The sequence below is a fragment of the Fringilla coelebs genome (assembly GCF_963513975.1).
Source record: "Fringilla coelebs genome assembly, chromosome: 5".
Lineage (NCBI taxonomy): Eukaryota > Metazoa > Chordata > Aves > Passeriformes > Fringillidae > Fringilla > Fringilla coelebs.
In genome coordinates, this window is record NC_140033.1 from 35,294,318 (window position 1) to 35,313,774 (window position 19,457).

Genomic DNA, 19,457 nt, shown 5'->3' on the forward strand with positions numbered 1-19,457 from the left:
CACTGACAAAAGTGCTGTGCTGTATCTGACTAGTAAATACAATGCACAAATTAATATAGATAGCTAGTGCATATATTTTAAACACACAATAGTACTTAATACTCACACCTAATACACTAGCACTATAATAACACTGAAGTCTTTTTATAGTTAAAAAAACTTGGTCTATTACACAGCTTGAGGTTTTTATGCTAAAAGCTGGAAATTGAAGGGAAAAAAGCATAAAATGCAGACTCATTTCATAAGGGAACAACACGCTGAAACTTGACGGATTGCTTTCAAAGATAAATTTAATTTAAATGCAATTTGAGTTACAGTACTTAATGCTGTTGCCAAGTAATTTCTCATTTTCAGTAACAAAAATACTTACCAAATTTTGATAATTAAATTTTCTACCCTGAGCTCCCCAGGCTTTTTTCCTGTCTGTTTGGCTCACCACTCTGGAAGAAGCGCTTTGTCCCATACAAACTTCCTTCGAACCCATAAAATCATCCCCAGATTGGACAGGCTTGGCTTTATCATCTCTTGTACCATGGTTTATTATCTCTTGAGCAGCTATCCTAGTCACTGTAAGATGCAGGTCAATGTACTTATGCAGACCAGTGATCAGTCCTCTTCAATAACACCAAAGTTCTCACAGCTGGGAGATTCATTTCCTGCCTCTTTTTAGAACACTGAGATAGAAATGAACTTCCATTTAGAGGACAGTTTGCAGCTCTCTCTTGTCTATACAAAGGCCAAGGAGGTGTTGGCCCACAGAAAGGAGAAAAAAAAATGCTTAAATGCTAAAATGCTTATTATCATGCTGGCCATTTATGAGCATGGCTCTGACTCTCAGGAGTTAAAACAGCAATGATACTAAGGGAAATGCTAACTGTTGGTAATTCTAGACATAGCAGAAACACTGCTGCAGGTTTATAAGACTTCTGTCTGTTCTGGACTGTGAAAGTTGTCTCTTCTGGTGCATGCAACAGGACCTTCCTTTAGGTTTGCCTTCAAAAGACACAAAATCTATCACTTTATCCCAATTTCATCTACATTACCAAGGAAAAAGAAAAAAAAAGCTAAGAAAAAAATCAAACAAACCAACAAACATATTAAAAGGATTCAACATATCTGGTGGAAATCTAAAGGTTTTAACTTATGTTGAAAGCAAAAATGAAAACAACAGCTGTCTGGAGGCAATATGCTTTGCATCTGTACAGACTAGCTAACAATATATCTTACTGTCAGCAAAATAGTACATCAATTAAATCTAAATGTCATCTGGATAAAGTTATGCACTTTTAGTCAAACATAAATTGCTGTTGAGCTTTGGCATGGTGCACCAAAAATTATTGCCAGTAAAATGCAGTTAAAACAGTGGCTAAATTACTACTTGAACATTAGCTGGGCAACAGAACGTACTTCCATAAATGCTTTTGTGAGGTACACCAGGGAAACCTGAAAAGGAAAAAAAATAAATCCACTTGCTGCTTTGGTAATACATGAAGTTTTGAATTGAGAAAAGAATTCACTTAGGAAACTACTTTGCATAAATAATAGAGGGACTTGCAGGCTGTGACTGTTCCCATCATTCAGAGACTTATGCCAAAACACAAGCCTTCACACCATTGCTTTGTCTTTAGCCAAAACCTGTTAGTGCAATGCAAATGAAGCAATTCTTTAGTAAAAATAGGCTGCTAGACCTAATGATGAGGCATGCTGCTGTATAGCTTCTCACGGCCTCCTTCAGCTAGATTAATTCCTCTGTTATTTTCAAAGTCTTGTTTATAAACAAAGATGAAGCACACCTTATACATGTAAGTGAAGTCAAGAGTTTATTGTTAACATAATGAAAATCTTAAACTAATTCAAGAAGCGTTGTTAGTATAGATCTAACTTTTATAGAAAAACAAGGAATAGAGAAAAAGTCACAATTACAGTAATAGTACAATTAAATTGTCCATCCTTTCCCTGGTATTACTCTAACTCCATGTTCCTCTGGGTCCTCAGGTCTATTGTTTCCCACTGGTTTTAGTGATGGGCATTGTTATGAAGAGCTGTCAGTACCTGGAGTCCTTCAAAAGGAGTGATATGATGTTAATGCTGATGGATTTTTCTTCCTCCTCCCTTCTTCCCTCCTCTTAGGAAGCTACATATACCTGTGTTTTCTAATATGCATTTATACTTCCTCTTTCTTCAGTTGGTCTGCAGTTCCAGGTTATATTTGAACTTACTATAAACAGTGTCACATATGTATGTTAGATACAACCTCTTTGCTCTCTTCATTAAGGCCTCAAACCAGTTTCTCAAGCTCCAGGTCTGCATTTTTACCTTTTACTGAGCTTTTTCTAGCATGGAGTCTTCAGTGCCAAGACTGTGCCCCATCTCTTATCATCCCACACCCGCAGCCCTAATGAAACATCCTGTGCCTCCACTCTTCAAGCCTCTGCTGTTCTACCAAGCCTTTGTTACTGCTCCTGGGTATACTATAGTTGTACCACACACACACACACAAAAATAGACTAAAACAGATATAAATGCTTGTTTAAGTAGAAAACCTGCTGTTAGAGCTAACCCAAGCAAAACAGGCAGGTCAAGGAAAGTTTGGACAGAGTAGGTGTCCCAAACGAGCATGATTGAGATTGATCAAAAATCACCAGCAAAGGTATGAGCAAAAGTCAGATTTAATAGTAAATATGTCAAATGCTAATCAGGAGACCTTGCAAAATCAGGACAAAACTTACAGCTTTGCTACTAGCAATGGCTACATCCCACTACAGAACTACTAGGTCACCTTCTTTCTAGGAAGTATTCTGTGCTTTTCTAGCTAGGTCCAGTAACCAAAGGCCAGGCCTTTTCCAGCAGAGGAACAGTACCCATGATAAGTCAAAATTCAGAGCAAATAAAATACACCAGAGCTAAGCAAGAACAGGATAGGACAATTGTAAACATTCAGAAAAATATTTTAGTTTGCCCCTAGAAACAATGCTCAGAACTTTTGACCAAAAATTTCAGACAAAATCAAGCAGTACAAAATGTATGCATATATGTGAGCAGATATATAAATGATTCTTTATGCATGTGTTTGTATCTGTGAAAGCAAGGAAGGGCACACACATGCATGGTGAGGGTGCAGCAGCACCGAGGGAGGGTGGGAGTACACACAAGAGAGGGAGGGAGGGAGATGATTGCAAGGATTTTTTTCCCCTTTCTAATAAGCAATCTGCTGAAAATAGAAACAACTGGAAATTTAGTTTTGCTAAATTTGTTCTTTTCTGTAGGAAAAAAAAATGTCCTCGCCAAAAATATCCACAGCTACAGCGAATTAGGACTAAGCATATGAGTGGTATCTTTTTCAAAAAGACACTTTGCATCTCATTTCATGGGCCTGTTGCCTGACACATCAATACTGAAACTAGATACCATAGACCATTGATTTCACTAGGTCTACTCATGTGAATTAAGGGATGAGCTAGTGGTCCCAAAGACACTTAAGTATTCTGCCACACTTATGCCTTGGCACTAATGTACGATATAGATTCCTGTCAGATTTTTTTTTTCCTTCTAGAAGGTGCAAGAAACTGATGCAATAATTTTCTAATTTTGTGATTACTGTCATTTTTCCAATGAAGGTTGCAGATAAATTCTGCTCTGCATAAGATGGATGAAAATACATAGTATTTCAAGGAAATAAATTGTATTTCCATAGAAATCTATAGCTTCTGTGAAGAAAAGTCAACTCCAGTCTTAAAGTTCTGGCTTTCTTTTATAGCAGTATTGTTCTAAAAAATCCCACTGAAGATTTCTGAGCAGATCTTATCTATTCCGAAGCCATGCTGAAAATCCTACAGCACAATGACTGTATTTTATGGAGTAAGAGCCCTACACTGCCATATAATTCCCCACAGCAATCATTGTAACACCCCTGTGGAGGGGGGGCCACCACCAAATAGAGCCACAAAGTTACGTCATTGGCCTCCTTCTAGAGAGACACGGTCCCCCAAGAGCCCAATTCATGGACTTTCAGCAACTCTCCTACTTTGCCCCCCAGAGAAGCTCAAACAAGCCTTCACTGTCTAAGATGTTTTAGTCTTCTTTATAATACGACAAATGGAATTAGTCTGAGATTCCAAGACCACAAACCTTGATAATTTCCTAATGGATGTACTGAACATAAATCTCTCATGGAAGATGATGTCTTTTAAAATTATGAATAGCAAGAATTTCCACATGTAAAAATATGATGAGCCTCTTTTCCAACTAAATACTTCCTCAAAAATATGAAGTCAGATAGTGAATTATAAAACTGGTTTTCCCCCAGCAGAATCTTTGAAGAGACAGATGACTACCCTCTGATTATCCATGAGTCCTACTAATAAAAGACAGAAAAGACTCTTCTAGTAAAAACACCCACTCATGGCCAGAAATGTGTTTTTAAAGAAGGCAATTATAAGTACCAGCTTCATTTAGATTATGTTAGTGTAATGAAGCAGCACCCTTATTCATTTTTTAAATCAATAGCTCCTTTACTTTCACTCTAAATGTATTTGGAACCTAGAATTATTCATTCATTAGTATGAGATTACTGAAATGGATCTGATGGCAAATGCGTTTTGTGCAGATCTCACCTCGACCCTAAAAGTACAGTCTCTAGATTCTTCTACTTTTGTGACAGAGCTTGTGCATTTTATAGAAAATAGGGCTGCCCAACATCTAAGTAGAAACTGCAGTGCACTCGATCAATTTCCAACCATGCCAATATCACACAGTGCATGTTTGACCGGGAAAGCTGAACTCAGCAGAACTTAGTAAGGACGCCCTGTGAGCAGCGTGAGAACCAGTCTAGCATATTTATAACATACATTTCTACCTAGCAAATTCTACCCAAAGGAGTGTTAGTTTGTGGTCAAAGAAAAGTTTTGATATAAGCAATCCTCCAGTTACTACAGCATTGCCCAAAAAAGATAAAATGTGATTCCTCTGAGGGGCTGGAAGAATGGATCCATCAAGAGGTCGAGACAAGGATCTACACACTTCCTCTCTGACAAGGCCAGCAGGAAAGTATTGGTTCATATTGATTAAAGGCTGGCAATGCATGTCTTCAGTGATGGACACAATAATAAAATGAGGTAATAAAAGCTCTTAGCATGATATGTAAGGCCTTTCTCAAGAAACCATGACTTAGATGACCTGATCAAATAATCAGTTGTTAACTTTTTGCTTTTGCAGGACCAGGATTTGTTTATTCTAAAAGCAAATTCTGCAAAAATGCTTTCTTCAAGAGAGGTTTTTAATGCAAGGCAGGTGATATGTTGAGACCATGATTGTTAACTGTGTAAGTTTTGGAGTACCAACCAGTCAGGTTGGTTTTCCTACTCTATTTCATAGAATCAAAAAACTCCAGTAAATGGATACACACATTTTAATTTTATTTTTAAAACTTGCTAAAAAAGAAAATTAGGTAAAAGAGGTAATTTAGTAATGCACATGACTCAAATGGCTCTCTAATTACAAGTTAGTCTAATGCATCACTTTGTGTTTTTCCTACTATCTGCCAGTCTTTTACAAGGAGACGGTGCCTCTTAGTCACCTTGGGACACACTAGGTTTTTATTGCAAGAACATGTGTATTAGATCATACATACTAAAAGAGAGAATAACCTACGCTGTCGTGCACTCTCTCATGCAATGCATAATGTAAGTGGAAGGTTCACGCTGACCTGTAATCACTCGCTACAAATTTAGGTCTTCCTGCAACAGCAAGCTCTATATAGGTTGATTACTTCACCTGCTGCACTCAGCAGAAGGGCCTAATTCTGTTGTCAGAGATGCACACACTAATGTCTTATTTTAGGTAGCAATGTATGCATATACCAACAGCAAAATCATATTTCATTTTCTGATAACATGACTGTCATGCTATACTGGAATTGGTATCTAAGTCAACTCAGTAAAATGGTACCTTACTGAGCACATTAAAATCTCTGATCACATTTTTGACAAGAACATTTCCTTTTTATTGTAGAAAATTTTACTACAACGGTAGAGGAATTGTAGTTCCAAAGGAAACTGGATTTTCTATATGAGCACTACTTAAACACATTAACTCTTTTTGCTGTAGCATTAGCTGAAGTAAATGTAGACTTATGTTTTCTCTAAAATCTGTTACCACCAACTGATATCAAGAGAGATTTTCCTAATACCTACTAATGGTGTCTACAACATTCTCTAGAAACATGTCTCAGAGAAATTCAGAACAAAAAGCCAAGCAGTTTCCAACACATTAGACAAAATGTGAAATATAATTTGTGACATAGCAAGCAGAATGCATCTTGTGATTTCACATGAACCAAAGCTTCAAAATCACCATAAATAATTCAAAAGTCTAGGCTATACATAAAAGATGTCCATAGTGGTAGCCGGTGTAAGACCAAATTTTCTACTTGTATCAGATGAAACAGAGATATCTTAAGATGTTAAGCTTCCTTTGTTATTTCACTGTTGTGACATCTTCAATGACTTCCAACAAGAGCAAGTTGTATGCAGCCCTGCCTCAGAGGAAGTACAGCTCTTGTGCTCAGTACAAACCATGCCCAACTGTGCAAAGGTTGAATTCAGCTCCTGAACATCCTACCCCTTGTCTTCTCTGAAATAATTATTTTCTGTGATTACTCAGGCAAAACAGTAGCACCATATAAACATCTATTTTCCTCTCTTTTTCTTATGATTAGAGACATTTGCATAATGAAGACAAGATCTCTTTGCAAGAATTCCCAGTAACTTAATGGAATAAGCAGAACTTAGTAAGGAAAGTGAACAGCTTACTGGCAGAATATATACCCAGTTTCCATTAGCAGGATAGAAAAATTAAGCACAACAAAACTAATGTAAATTCCACTGTTAATAGGGGATCTACTGAGATTAGATGGCATGTTATGTCAAAGAGAGGCTGTACTCTAATTTTGTACAGATGGTAAATTTAATACATGTTGTAAAAGAACAACTTAAAAGCAGCTTAAGGCTTTTATTAAAACAGATCATGAAATGCTCCCATCTTTCAGTCAATAATCTCTTGCACATATGAATATAAGGCAAAACAGCATGAGCATCCTAACTAGAGATTTACAGGAAAGAGGCTCCATAAATTTTATGAAGTGTAGCCTAATATTACAGGGTAATAAAATACCAATAACTGAGACAAAGTTATTTCTCCTGACAACTGTAAAAAAAAAAAAAAGTGCATTGATCTTATTTGGGATGTTCATACAGTTCTTCTGTGTTAAGAGACATGAAGTTCAATTGTTCCTTTCAATGATTCTGCAGTAAGACAATGCAAATTTGTTGCATCTTAAGAATCTCTCCTAAAAACAACATAAAAACAACATTCCCAGGACCAAAAGAATCAGTACCTGGGCATTTAATTGCAGTTTCTAATTAAACTTAATGGAGCTTGCAAGCGTTTACTACTTCAGAAGTGGCTAAGCTTGTCAAAAATGACAAAACAAAGAAACTCTTCAACTTTACTAATTGAGAACTTAATTCAATTATACAGTTATCCCAGATTTTATTTCCTTCCTTAGATAATATATGCTGAAGTCTGCACAGGATAAACGGAGGCTCTGAACGATGAGCAGTTTTTCACAGCTTAAAGGAAGCCTGAGATTCATGCCAGAAATATAAGCTCTGACTACTGGAACGAAACTGGCAGCGGAACTTCACGTACATACTAGGGCGCTCATCGCTCACTGCATTTCTGAATGAGGCACGCATTTTGCCAGCAAAGCAGAGAGAGGATTTATTAGCACCGCGAACAGCCGAAATGCCTGCTGCTGTCGCAGCTGAAATTTCCCTTTCTAAAACCACTGCTGCCACGAGCACATACAAGTAGCGACGCCTCCTCACCAGTATCTAAAAATAAATAAATAAATAAAATAAGAAGAAGGAATATAGGGAGTCCCGATTTTCCCTCGCTGCCGTAGCCCCCGGCCAGGTCCTCGCGATCCGGGGCCGAAGCGCGGCCGCTCCGCGGGGCGCGCAGCGCGGGGCTCGCCCGCCCGGGGCCGTCGCTGTCCGCGGTGCTGACGGGCGCTCCCGCCGCCTCCGGGGCTAGCGGGCTCCGGACCCGGGCGGCCGCCGCCGGACCCGGGCAGCCGCCGCCTCCCGCTTCCCGCCTCCCGCCACAACAGGTGCGCCGCCGGGCGCAAGCGGGTCCCTACCGCCGTCCCGCCCGCCCCGCCGTCCGGCCGCGGCCGCCCCCGCTCACCTGCGGCGCGGAGGTGGAGCAGGAGGCAGAGCGCCCGGAGGCAGGCGGCCGCCCGCCGCCGCATGGTGCGAGCCGAGGGCAGCCGAGCGCGGGGAGGCGCGGGGAGGCGCGGGGAGGCGCGGGGAGCCGAGGGGAGCCGAGGGCAGCCGGGCAGCGCCGCCACACCGCGTCCCGCTCCCCCCGCCCCCGGCAGTGAGCATGCCTGGGAGCGCGCTGCGCATGCGCAACGCCGCGCGGGCGGGCGGCCGCCCTCACCTGCCTCCCCTCCTGGTGCGGGGTGAGGCGAGGGGCCAGCACGGGCGGCGGCATGGGCGGGATGCGGCGGCGTCTGACAGCGGGAGATCGGGGCGCGCAACAGCCGCGGGGAGCCACCAGGTCCAATAGGAGAGGCAAAAAGAGAGATCTCGGTTGCAGTGACATGTTCGGGGAGGAGGCGAGAATGGGTGGCGGGGGGTGATTTCCTCCTTGGAGCAGCATTCGGGGTTCCTGCTGCAGCGAAACGGTGGAGATCGCATCTCCCCAGTCTTGCAGTGCCGAGGAGGCGATCTCAGGAGTTTGGGCATGTCTGGGAGGACTTCGACGATGTGTGGGTTTTTGCTTGAGGTACAGGTAATCCTCCTCTTCAGCGTGTTGTGAAACACACTGAAGTGTGCTGTAAAATAAACATTTTGCAAAAAATGCATTGTGAAAAATCATGGCTGATACATAAATAAAGAACCACTGAACTCCAGGCAGTGGTTCAGACCAGGCTGATGCAACACCTCCTCAAGAGACTCTTAGGGAGTTTGATTACACGGGTATCAGAGAGCAATGCAAAGAGGCCAAATATGAAGCAGTACTGTAACAAGGTAATTTTCTAAATTTGAGTTTAATTGATCAAAAGATTTTCTGAAGAGCAACCATGAGAGCTGGTGGCAGATGTGTCACCCAGCAAGTGATCCATCTACAGGAGTCTGTTACTGGGTATGGCAAGCAATGTACATGCACGGTCAGGTCTGCAACTGAAGTGTTGTGCCCAAAATGAAAAATAGCAAAGGAAATCGACAGGGCTTGCTTGGCTCTAACTGGCTTTGAATGAGCCTTTATGCAGAAATTTTCTTCATACAGAGATGGGAAGGACTGCGCAGGCCCTGATATCTAGATGCAGTTGCAAGTGCGACTGTACATATGCAAACGAGCTTCCTTTGCCAGCCCCCACACGGCTGTTCACGCACGTATAGGCAGTCAGGTCGTTCACTTGACAGCAGTGTAAGTGAGAAAAGGCTTGGGTTGGAAGACAGCACTCAGTCATGAGCTCTGCCGGAAACGGGGAATTAATATGATCAAGGGGATTTTTGAAAAAGGAGTGGTATTTTAGCCCTGTCATTTCAGTCATATCTTTTGTAAGTATTGTGCCTCAGATGTCCTGCTAAGCCATGAGATTTCTGCTGCTTCCTCTGCTGTGATGATAATTTGCTGTGGGTATATACAAATTCCAGCACATCCTGTTCCACTTTAATCCTTTTAGTCCTGACTAGTTGAAGTGAAAATTAAAAGAAGTGAAAAAAAAGTCTTGTCTGTATGGTGCACCACACTTGTGCCCCTACAACTTCAGTTCCTACATGCCCCGGCCTCAGAGGTACACTTTGTCCAATACCAATTACAATTTAGCCAACTCCCAGGAAGAGATTAAAGAAAAATTTACTTTCAGTCCTCTGATGTTTTGTATTTTCTTGTCCACAAGTCTTCACCCTTGTGTGTTCTAGGTAAGGATTTAGGGTCAAAATATGTCAAGAGGATAACATCACCAAAGCTAATGGTACTGATTTGTCCCCATGTGGTTACAGATGAGGCAACTGTGGTTTCATATGATTGAGTGCTGTAGCAATATCTACTCACCTCACTTGCAGAGCCCTAAGGCACAAAGACCAGATGACTCATCACTACCCTGTTAAGGAAATTATTTTCCACTGGGGAGATGTCTTAAGATAGTGTTTTGAGCCCACATCCAAGAAAACATTTAAGCTCCATAAACATAAAACATCCACCTCATGCATAAACTGAATTCAATGAGAAGCTAAGATTAGGCCAAATAATTTGCTGAATTTTGTATCAATGCATCTTTTTTAAAAGACAGTCTTGTCAATGCAAAATGGAAGCATTACTATGGAGTGGGAAGTTGTTACACAGAAAGTAAGCTAAAACATGTTGCATCAGTTTGAATTCACTACCTTCATTGATTTTCAAATTTATTTCTACATGTAGAACACTATATTAACAGAGTGGATATCATTAGTGAATTACTTAGTTAAAGTGTATTAAGTGTAGAGCTGAATTAAATGTTCAGCTGAAGATCACCAATAATTCTAAATGAGGTAAATGGTGTGGGATACAGCCAATTCTTTCCAATATTTTTTCCATAGTACCAACTCTGATATGACATGTTGAATGTGCTGCTGAGAAGTCAGACTTGGTGTTGGTCACAATTAAAAGAGACTGGTCTAAGTGTTAGAGTTCTTGCTGTTTTCCTCCTGTCACATCGACTAGACCATCTTCCTTGTCTGGGAGTCATTTTGCACTAGGCTTTCATTGACAAATTGCTTTAAGAGGAAGCTGAAACAATGAAAGCCAAATTCAAAACTGATCTTTAGTTGAAGAAGCAGCAATATGCAGATTATCAAGCAGGGAATATATCTGAAGGAGAGAGAATAATTTGTCTGATGTGAATAATAAGAATCCTCATATCTCTTGTCCCTTGACAAGCTCCAGCAAAAAAACTGAAGCAGTGTTTTTTAATAAATGAAAACAGGTTGTAGAAGGAGGAGGAGGGGTGAAGAGGAGGTTATATGTGTAGATCAAAGGATTCTTTTGAGATATTAATGCAAATCAGAAAAATAACGACTTTTTGGTGCGTGCATGTGTGAATATACAGCAATCTCAGCAGAGGAAAGCTCATGGCATGTACAATTAGGTCTCACATTAAATGATGTTGCCAGGATGGGAAGAGGGCTTCTTTTTACACAGTGCAGAAAGGTAACTGCACAGGAAATGTGTCAGGGAATAGCATGTGTCTGGGGAGATTGCCAGTGGGCAAAGACGTAATTGCACCAATGCAAATGTATCATATTCCCTAATGAGTACTGTCAATATAGGATTACAGCCTTCTAAAGTGGTCTGAGACCCTCCAGTGTATTTTTAGCATAATCTCTAATATAGACATGCAAAACTGACACTGACTCAGCTGAGAGTACAAAAACTTGGATAGCAAGGAGAAGAGGGGAAGAGAGGATGCAAGGATATTTTAGTCTCTGAGCTACTAATTTGTGACTATGTGAGTTGAACTGAAACTTCAAGACCATTATTCAGAATTTTGCAAGACCATATTATAATTTTCATATAACTTTTAAAAAAATTTTACTTAAGATGTTGACTATAGCTTGGATGGAAACAATTCAGTCCTGGTTGATTGGGCTGTTGGGAAAGAATCAAATGGATTCAGGCATACCTGACTAAAATCTGCCTGTTAAAGACACAGGGCAGACAACTCTTAATCTGCAGCATGAGCAGCTAAGTACTAAATGAGACCATTAGGGGGCTGGTATAGTCCTAACCAGTACTGAGTATCTAACAAATGCATGAGTACTTGCAAATGGATTTAGCCATGGTTCTCTGTCCAGGTCTGTTCAAAGCAAGTATGTGGAACAGGCAGGGCACCATGTCATCATTTTCTCAGATTTCAAGTTTTTCTCCCTTTTATGCTTTTCCTACCCTAGGATAGTAAAGTTATGATCCTCCAATATTCTACAAGGGGCATCAGTATTTATAAAGTCAGGTGCTTTAAATTACAACACAGCCATAAAAAGAAGTTTCAGATTATCCTTAAAAGACCTTTAGTAAAGGCTAGGAATATCTCTCTTGAAATATGCTTATTTGTATAGTCACTTAGTAATGTGTATGATGTGGCTTTCTCATGAAATATTGGTAAAATACCCACATATGTCCCTATGTGTGCACTAACACACATTTAAATATGGAAGGCAAGTTACCCTTGGTTACTAATAACTATGCAGTACATCTCTAAAGGATGCAGTAACTAAAGTAAATTGAACCATACTATTTATATGCTAAATGTAAAGTTCTCAACACAGAAGTAACTAAATTTGTGTAAAGATAAATGATTTAAAACTTGGGCAACTCTGATCAAACCCACGGATGTCAGCTTTAGGTTAAAGTCAAGTTCAGATAAGATGATGGAATCTGGGCATTTGACTACGTTCAATACTAGCCTCAGATGGTTTACTTTAATGTTCTATTTCAAGAAGAGTAGCTTCTTGAAATAGGAAATAAAAGAAATCAGTCAAAATCTTATTAATTGAATATGCAATTTTGTACAAATTTGTCTTTCTCATCTTAGCTCAAGACCAAACTGCTAGTCATCTCTCTCGGACTGATTTAACATTCAGTTAAATCAAAAAGTTTTTACTGTTTTTTTGTTTGCCTGACTTGGTTGCCTGTTGGCTTTTCACACAAATGTTTCTAGAATATATTTACAACAGGAGGAGAGGTTTCAGTGCATCAGAAACTGCAGCACCTTCAACTGGAAGACAAGAACATGAACAGGAGACTGTCATCTGTCAGTATCTAATTGACATTCACGTAACATTAAGGGACAGGCATCATAGCAGTGTCCTCAGCAAATAACAAGTAAACATCTTGTATAATTAATATTCAGCCTAACACTGTTCAGAGATTCAGTGGGTAGAAGAATTTTTTCATTAATTTTTTTTCTTTAGGGTATCATTTGATTAATTTTTTATTAGGCACATGACATACCATAATTGTAAGATCAAAGTAATTGCTCTAGCTAGAAAGTTTAGATAATTGGTAGGACTCTGTTATCTGTTCATGTCCAGTGAAGTTAAATATGCCTCTGCTAAGGGAGAAGATACATGACAATCCCAAGACGTCTCAAGTTGGGCCTGATTAAATCTCTGGATAAATTCTATCCATCTCTGGATATTTATTTTTTTTTAAAGGTTCATAGTTGTTTTGAAGTATCAGATCTTCATCTTTCTACTCACACAGTTCCTTATTCACAGACAACGCCCTGAAGTTCATGGGTGCCCTAAAAACAGTCTTTTTTGGTGGCCAGTCAAAATCATGGAATGAAATTCCACAGGGATTAAGAGCAAAAGCTAATTTACTTTCATTCCAAGTCTAAGGCATATTTTTTCAACCTTCCTTTATCCAGGATGAGCCCACGGAATAATGCACATAATATTTGTTCTAAAATCTCTTTCAAACAATTTCCCTCAGGGACAGAAGATGGGTAAATGAATAATATCAGGAAGACGCTAGCTAGGTTGCTTAATATGATTCTGGAAGAAAGACCAGTCTCACATCAGTGAATTGGTATAAGCTGAACAGTATGGGTTTATGAACCTGCAGCATACTCCTTAATCTTTAATGAAGTCACATATTTTCTTATTAAAAATACTGTTTCTTGGGTAGTTGCTTGTTGGTTTTGGGGTTTTGGGGATTTGGGGGGTGGGGGAGGGGTTTGCCTCCTTTTTTTGGAAGTATAAACTGGAAAGCAGCAGGCTGTAATAAATTAATATCTCACTTCAATAATACATATAAAGTATGTATAATATAATATTTAATGTTTACAGTTAAATGTGCTTTTAAAGAGAGCAATAAAGGAATCATCAAAGAGATAAAAATCTACTGTGCTCATTTAAAAAAATTAATTATTTATAGCAAAACATGATTCAAAAACATTATTTCTATCTACAGTTTCGGAAGTATTTTTATGAATTATGAGGATTGTATGACAATTTAGTAGCAAGCCTAGATACCCAAGTGCACATAGTTTTGTTGTGAGTTGGAAGTGTAATGATTCAGAAATAAAACACAATTTCTTCTTTAAGTAAGAGACCACAAATAAAAATTTCAGAACATCTTCAATTTCTGAGTGTCTCAGATTTCCTGGCATCCTCCATTAGAGAATGCTTTTCTTCTCCAGCTTCTCTAAGGCCTATATAGTTTTTTAATTTTATATTAAATTTTCCACATTTCTTTTAAAGAGTTTGTCTAATTTTATTCTGACAAACTTGACTATACCTAGTATTGCCAAGTAGTACCCATTGAAATGATACTGTCTCTAATATATCCAAGTTTTCAATGGAATGTAAGAACCATTCTGATGTCACCATGTATCTATTGTTACTGTAAAATGTTGATCGAAATTAAACAAAGTTGTAAGAACTAAAATTTTAGCTGTGTCTTCTTGAGGGTTTCTGGAGGCAGTGACTGCTGTTTGTTTTGAGTTGGGAGCAAAATTCTCAAAATTTAGTCAGCCCTGAATACTATTCCATTCTAGATGCTGGCTGGAGTGCTCATGGGCCATTCCATCAGATCAAAAGGGTATGATTTATTGCAAAAGTAGGAGGGCTTCCTTGGAACTTCTATTCTTAGCAGCAGGGAGTCATTATGTGTCAGGATGGAATACAGGGAACCTCCTCTTCTACCTATTCCTGTTTAAAAGGGAAGCTCAAAAGGAAATACTGAAACAGGTAGGAGCGAAAAGGAAAATACTAGTAACATGAGACAGAACAGGCATTAGTACCCTGATTCAGTCTGACTGCAAAAGGAAAAACTGAAGTACAGCAGCCAAAGGGGGAAAAAGTGGTCAGGGAAACAGGAGGAGATGGCAATAGAAGAATGAGGGTCTGCGGACAGCAAAGTAAACATTCTCATTTGGAAAAGAATGCCAAATGCTTTGTGGGTTGAAAAAACATGTTCCAATTTGCTGAGCAGCAAATAATTTAATTCAAACCAAGAAGTAAATTAAACTCCCCTCTGCAATTTATAATCTGGAGAAATAAAAATGAGAGGCCAACATTTAGTAATTGTTTCTCTTAATGCTACTTCAGGGACTCCAGTCCTACTCCCCCTCACCAGCACCTAGGGGACACAATGATTAAAGGCAAGGAAAATAATTGTGCTTATTAACCATGATTTTTTAATTGATAAAAAGAGGAAAAGACAAATTAAAAACAGAGCACAAACAAAAGGAATGGCTATTTCATTTTAATTGTTTTTATTTATTATTTTTTGGAAAAGATTTAGTGAAGACTACATAACTGTGTGTGGTCTAACCATATGGAGAACATCTACTTCTTCTGAGTAGGAACAAGTCTTTTCTTAACAAAAGTAACAAGGATAGTTTATAGCTTCTGGATGAGCAATTTCAGCTAAAGATTGATCAGATCTGTCTTACGTATCGCAGACAACCTAACCTGTAGGGTTATAGATGATCAATGGATAGAAACTTTAAGTCTCACAAAATCTGAAAAGTGGTTTTATAAAAACAAGTTATTTGGGTAGTTGTCTGTCTTGGTTTCAGCCAGAGTTAATTTTTCTGCAGTTGCTCTGAAGAAGCAAACCTGGAGCTGTGTGGGCATGTCTAGGTAGCTATTGTATCCCACCTCATGTCATTGCTGGGGAGCAGAAATTACTGACTCTAGCTTCTGAGAAGTGAGTGTGGCTTGCAATCAGGGAGGTGTGGTGTATGGAGGCTCTGTCTGCCATTGTGTTTCATTGTTCTGGGCCTGGTGAGCATGTGTGCATGGAAATCACCCTTTCTTTGTACACTTTTGTTATTACTATTGTTGCTGTTACTGTTTGTTTTCCTATCTCATGGCTGTTTCCATTAAATTGTTCTTATCTCAACACGTAATCTCTGCCTTTTGTCTCCCACTGGAGGGAGGGGAGGGGAGCGGCTTGTGGTTTTTTTAGTGGGAGTATCAAACTGGAGAGTGCCATTCCTAAAACACAACCTTGTCAAAAATAATAATCACATAGATGTATCTCAGTAGTCCTATGAATATAAAAAAATGAGTCTAATGTTCTCAGTTCCCCTTAATATTGAAATTTAAATAGTAAATCAATATCCTGGTAGGTAATTTAAAATAGGTGTATCAGAGGATAAGAAATTTTCTGGATTGTCAACTCGAGGAGCTGTGTCAATGGATCAATGTCCAAATGGAGATCAGTGACAAGTGGCATTCCTGCTGATTTGGTATCAGAATTAGTGCTGTTTAACATCATGAGAGGTGACATGGACAGTGGGATTGGGTGCACCTTCAGCAAGGTTGCTGGCAACACTGAGCTGCATGGTGCGGTCACCATGCTGGAGGGATGGGATGCCATCCAGAGGGACCTTGACAGGCTTGAGAGCCTGTGGGACTGTGCAAACCTTGTGAAGCTCAACAAGGCCAAGTGCAAAGCACTGCACCTGGATCAGGGCAATTCCAAGCATAAATACAGGCTGGGTAGAAAATGGATTGACAGTGACCCTGAGGTGAATGACTTGAAGGCTCTTTGACAAGAAGCCCAGTGCAGCCCAGGAAGCCAGCCATATCCTGGGCTGCATCAGAAGAAGTGTGGTCATCAGGTCAGGGGAGGTGGTTCTTCCCTCTACTCTGCTCTGGTGAGACTCCACGTTGTAAGACCCCCAGCTGGAGTACTGTATCCTGCTCAGGAGAATATGGATCAGTAGGAGCAAGTCCAGAGGAAGGCTACAAATATGATCACGGCACTAGAGCAGCTCTTCTATGAGCACATGTTGAGAGACCTGAGGTTGTTCAGCCTTAAGAACAGAAGGGTCCAGGCAAACTTTAGAGCAGACTTTTAGTACCTAACAGGGGCTACAAGAGAGCCAAAGAGGGACTTTTTACTAGGGCAAGTGGTGATAGAGCAAGGGGGAATGGCTTCAGACTGAAGAAAAAAAAATAGGTTTAGGTTAGTTATGAAGAAATTGTTTCCTGCCTGTACAGTGAGGCACTGGAAAAGTTTGCCTATGGAAGTTGGGGTGGCTCCATCCCTGGAGATGTTCCAGGCCAGTTTGGTTAAGGCTCTGAGCAACCTGGTCTAGTCATAGGTGTTCCTGCCCATGGCAGCAGGGTTATAGCAAATGGATCTTTTGTTAAAAAATCAATTTTGCTCACTTTGTCCTCCAAACACTGACTATGGCTGGCCCCCATATCCTGACGGCCACACAGTCTGAGTCCTGTGTGTCATGTTTCCAGTGATGTGTAACAGTTCATTTCCTCCTTATAGCAAACTCTTCATCAAATCTCTGCAGAAACCCCTTGTTCCAAGAGGAGCCAGGCAAGACTAGAAAGCCAGTGTCTGTGTTGGTGACAGTGTGGTTATGACAGTCGTCAGTCCTCTCCTAAGTCCAGTTGTGCCTATCCAGTAAGATGGAGATTCCTTGAGATAAAACAAGAAGAGCTGTAATACAATGGGGTAGTGTTCAGATTCCATTCTTGACATTTGAGATATTTGCACAAGTTTTCCTCAAATGTGTGTACACTTCCAGCATTTGCAGTGCAGGGAAAAACAAACGAGAAAAACCAGCACTGTAAATGCCATGACACGGAAAATGGTCCAAAAATCACATTGCAGTGGGAATTTAATCTATTCAAGTAGCATTTAATAAGGCATTTATGTAAAATAAACTTCTCATCCTCCAGCTTTAGAAACTACATAGCACATAAGGTAAAGATTTAATTGCCTTTAGTTTTCCACCAGTCTAGGCCTTATCATTTCTGAGTTTCTTCAGATGTTGGCAGATGAATATATGGGATACAATAATCTAGGTGTAAAAGAATTGTGCCTTTTTAAAGTAGCATAATTACAGAAAACCTGTTTCTTAGATTGCTTTAAGAAAAACTGCTGAATCTGACTCAGTATCCTTCATAATACTAATAAAATATATGTAATTTATGTAATAAAATGGATGGTTACAGACTGGAGAGGTAGAATTTGGTATAATGGTTATTTATCACACAAGTGAAAGATCACCTGTCTTGATGCTACTGAAGTACTGAAAACTTCCAGTTTGGTGTATGCATACCTCAAATCGATTGTAAGCACCAAGATCATAGTGTGATTGACTGCAATCTTTGAGATTTTTTTCCTTCATAGGAACATTTCCAGTTCCTTTTGACTCCCTTTCCTCTGTCCACAGGTCCTTGGAGTATCATCCCTCTCATCACTTATTCACAGTGCTACAATGTAAAATGAATGGAACTTTCAATTCTAAAAGCATTTTATTTCAAAGCTCTAACATCTTTGCTCCTTCATGGATGTGTCCACACACTATCACAGTCCTGGGCTGAACCCCTGGATAGGAGTGCAGGCTTTACCTCATGGATGAATTCAGACCAGTGTCTGGGGAAGTCCATCTGGCTGCAAGTGGAAGCAAGTATGGCTACTTGCCCTGGGATCTCCAGGATGAGAAGGCAACTATGAAATCTGCTGGGAGCTCCCCAGGAGACCAGAAACAGAAAATCTACCAGGAAAGTGCTGAACAAATGAACCACTTACTCTTTGTGGTTTCTGGCTGATGCAGGTCCTGACCATTGACTGACAGCTTGATGCTGGTTGCCTAGGCAACTCTGCTACCACCATAATTCCTCTGCTGCAACAAATCTGTCCCAGGCCACATACCTACACGTTCCTTGCCATGCTTAAGTCCCCTCTTCAAAGTCACCCCACTCCCTCACCATACTGTGCCACAGCTACTTTGCTGTTCATGTTCATTAGACCTTGCGAGAGATGAGCAGCACATGCAGTTCTGATTCCAGGAACTGTGAAGTTCAAACAGTAGAAAAAGATAAATTCAAGTAGAAGGCTCAGTCTTAAAGACTCCAGGGAATGCTCAGTTTTGGTCAGGATGCTCACTAGATGTCACTGTTCTCCAGAAATAAACGTGTGAGCACTTTTTTCTGCCTGCAAATATGCTGGGTCTTTAACCATGTGCAGCAACTCATATTTTCAGAAACTGAGCTCAGCTAATAAACTTCCATAGTTCAGCAAAAGGTTCTCCAAACTCCTTACTTCACCTGCGCTGTCTGATTTTCCACTCACTAATCTCAGAGTAAAGAAAGAACAACTTCTCTTAAATTTGTATAGAGGGATCCTTACATTTCTGAGTTTTTATAATACCTAACCATACTTTATGACTTTAGAAAAGGAGTGATCTCAAAATGAACAGTGCAGCCTTTTGCACTGCATGCCTGCTTGTGTTCTTAACATTTTTTCACTCTGAAGATAAGGAAAATATTTTTGATGACACTTTACTCCAAGTACTTAATTCTGGGCACTCAATTTCCTATGTCTAAATTATAAGTTAGTTTTCTTAGGCTTCTTTTATGATGATT

The 19,457-nt window shown here is 39.9% G+C and overlaps 1 protein-coding gene across 1 annotated transcript in view; it reads right to left on the minus strand.

The window, feature by feature from the left end:
• PTPRR (protein tyrosine phosphatase receptor type R) overlaps positions 1-8,447 on the minus strand; it is a gene marked incomplete at its 5' end in the record, with an annotated part of 139,985 nt that extends 131,538 nt beyond the window's left edge. The window contains 2 exon segments of the mRNA XM_084205711.1: positions 8,248-8,372; positions 8,374-8,447. Of these exon segments, the coding sequence (XP_084061837.1) occupies positions 8,248-8,372; positions 8,374-8,447 (199 nt within the window).
• Between the last annotated feature and the right edge of the window lie 11,010 nt (positions 8,448-19,457).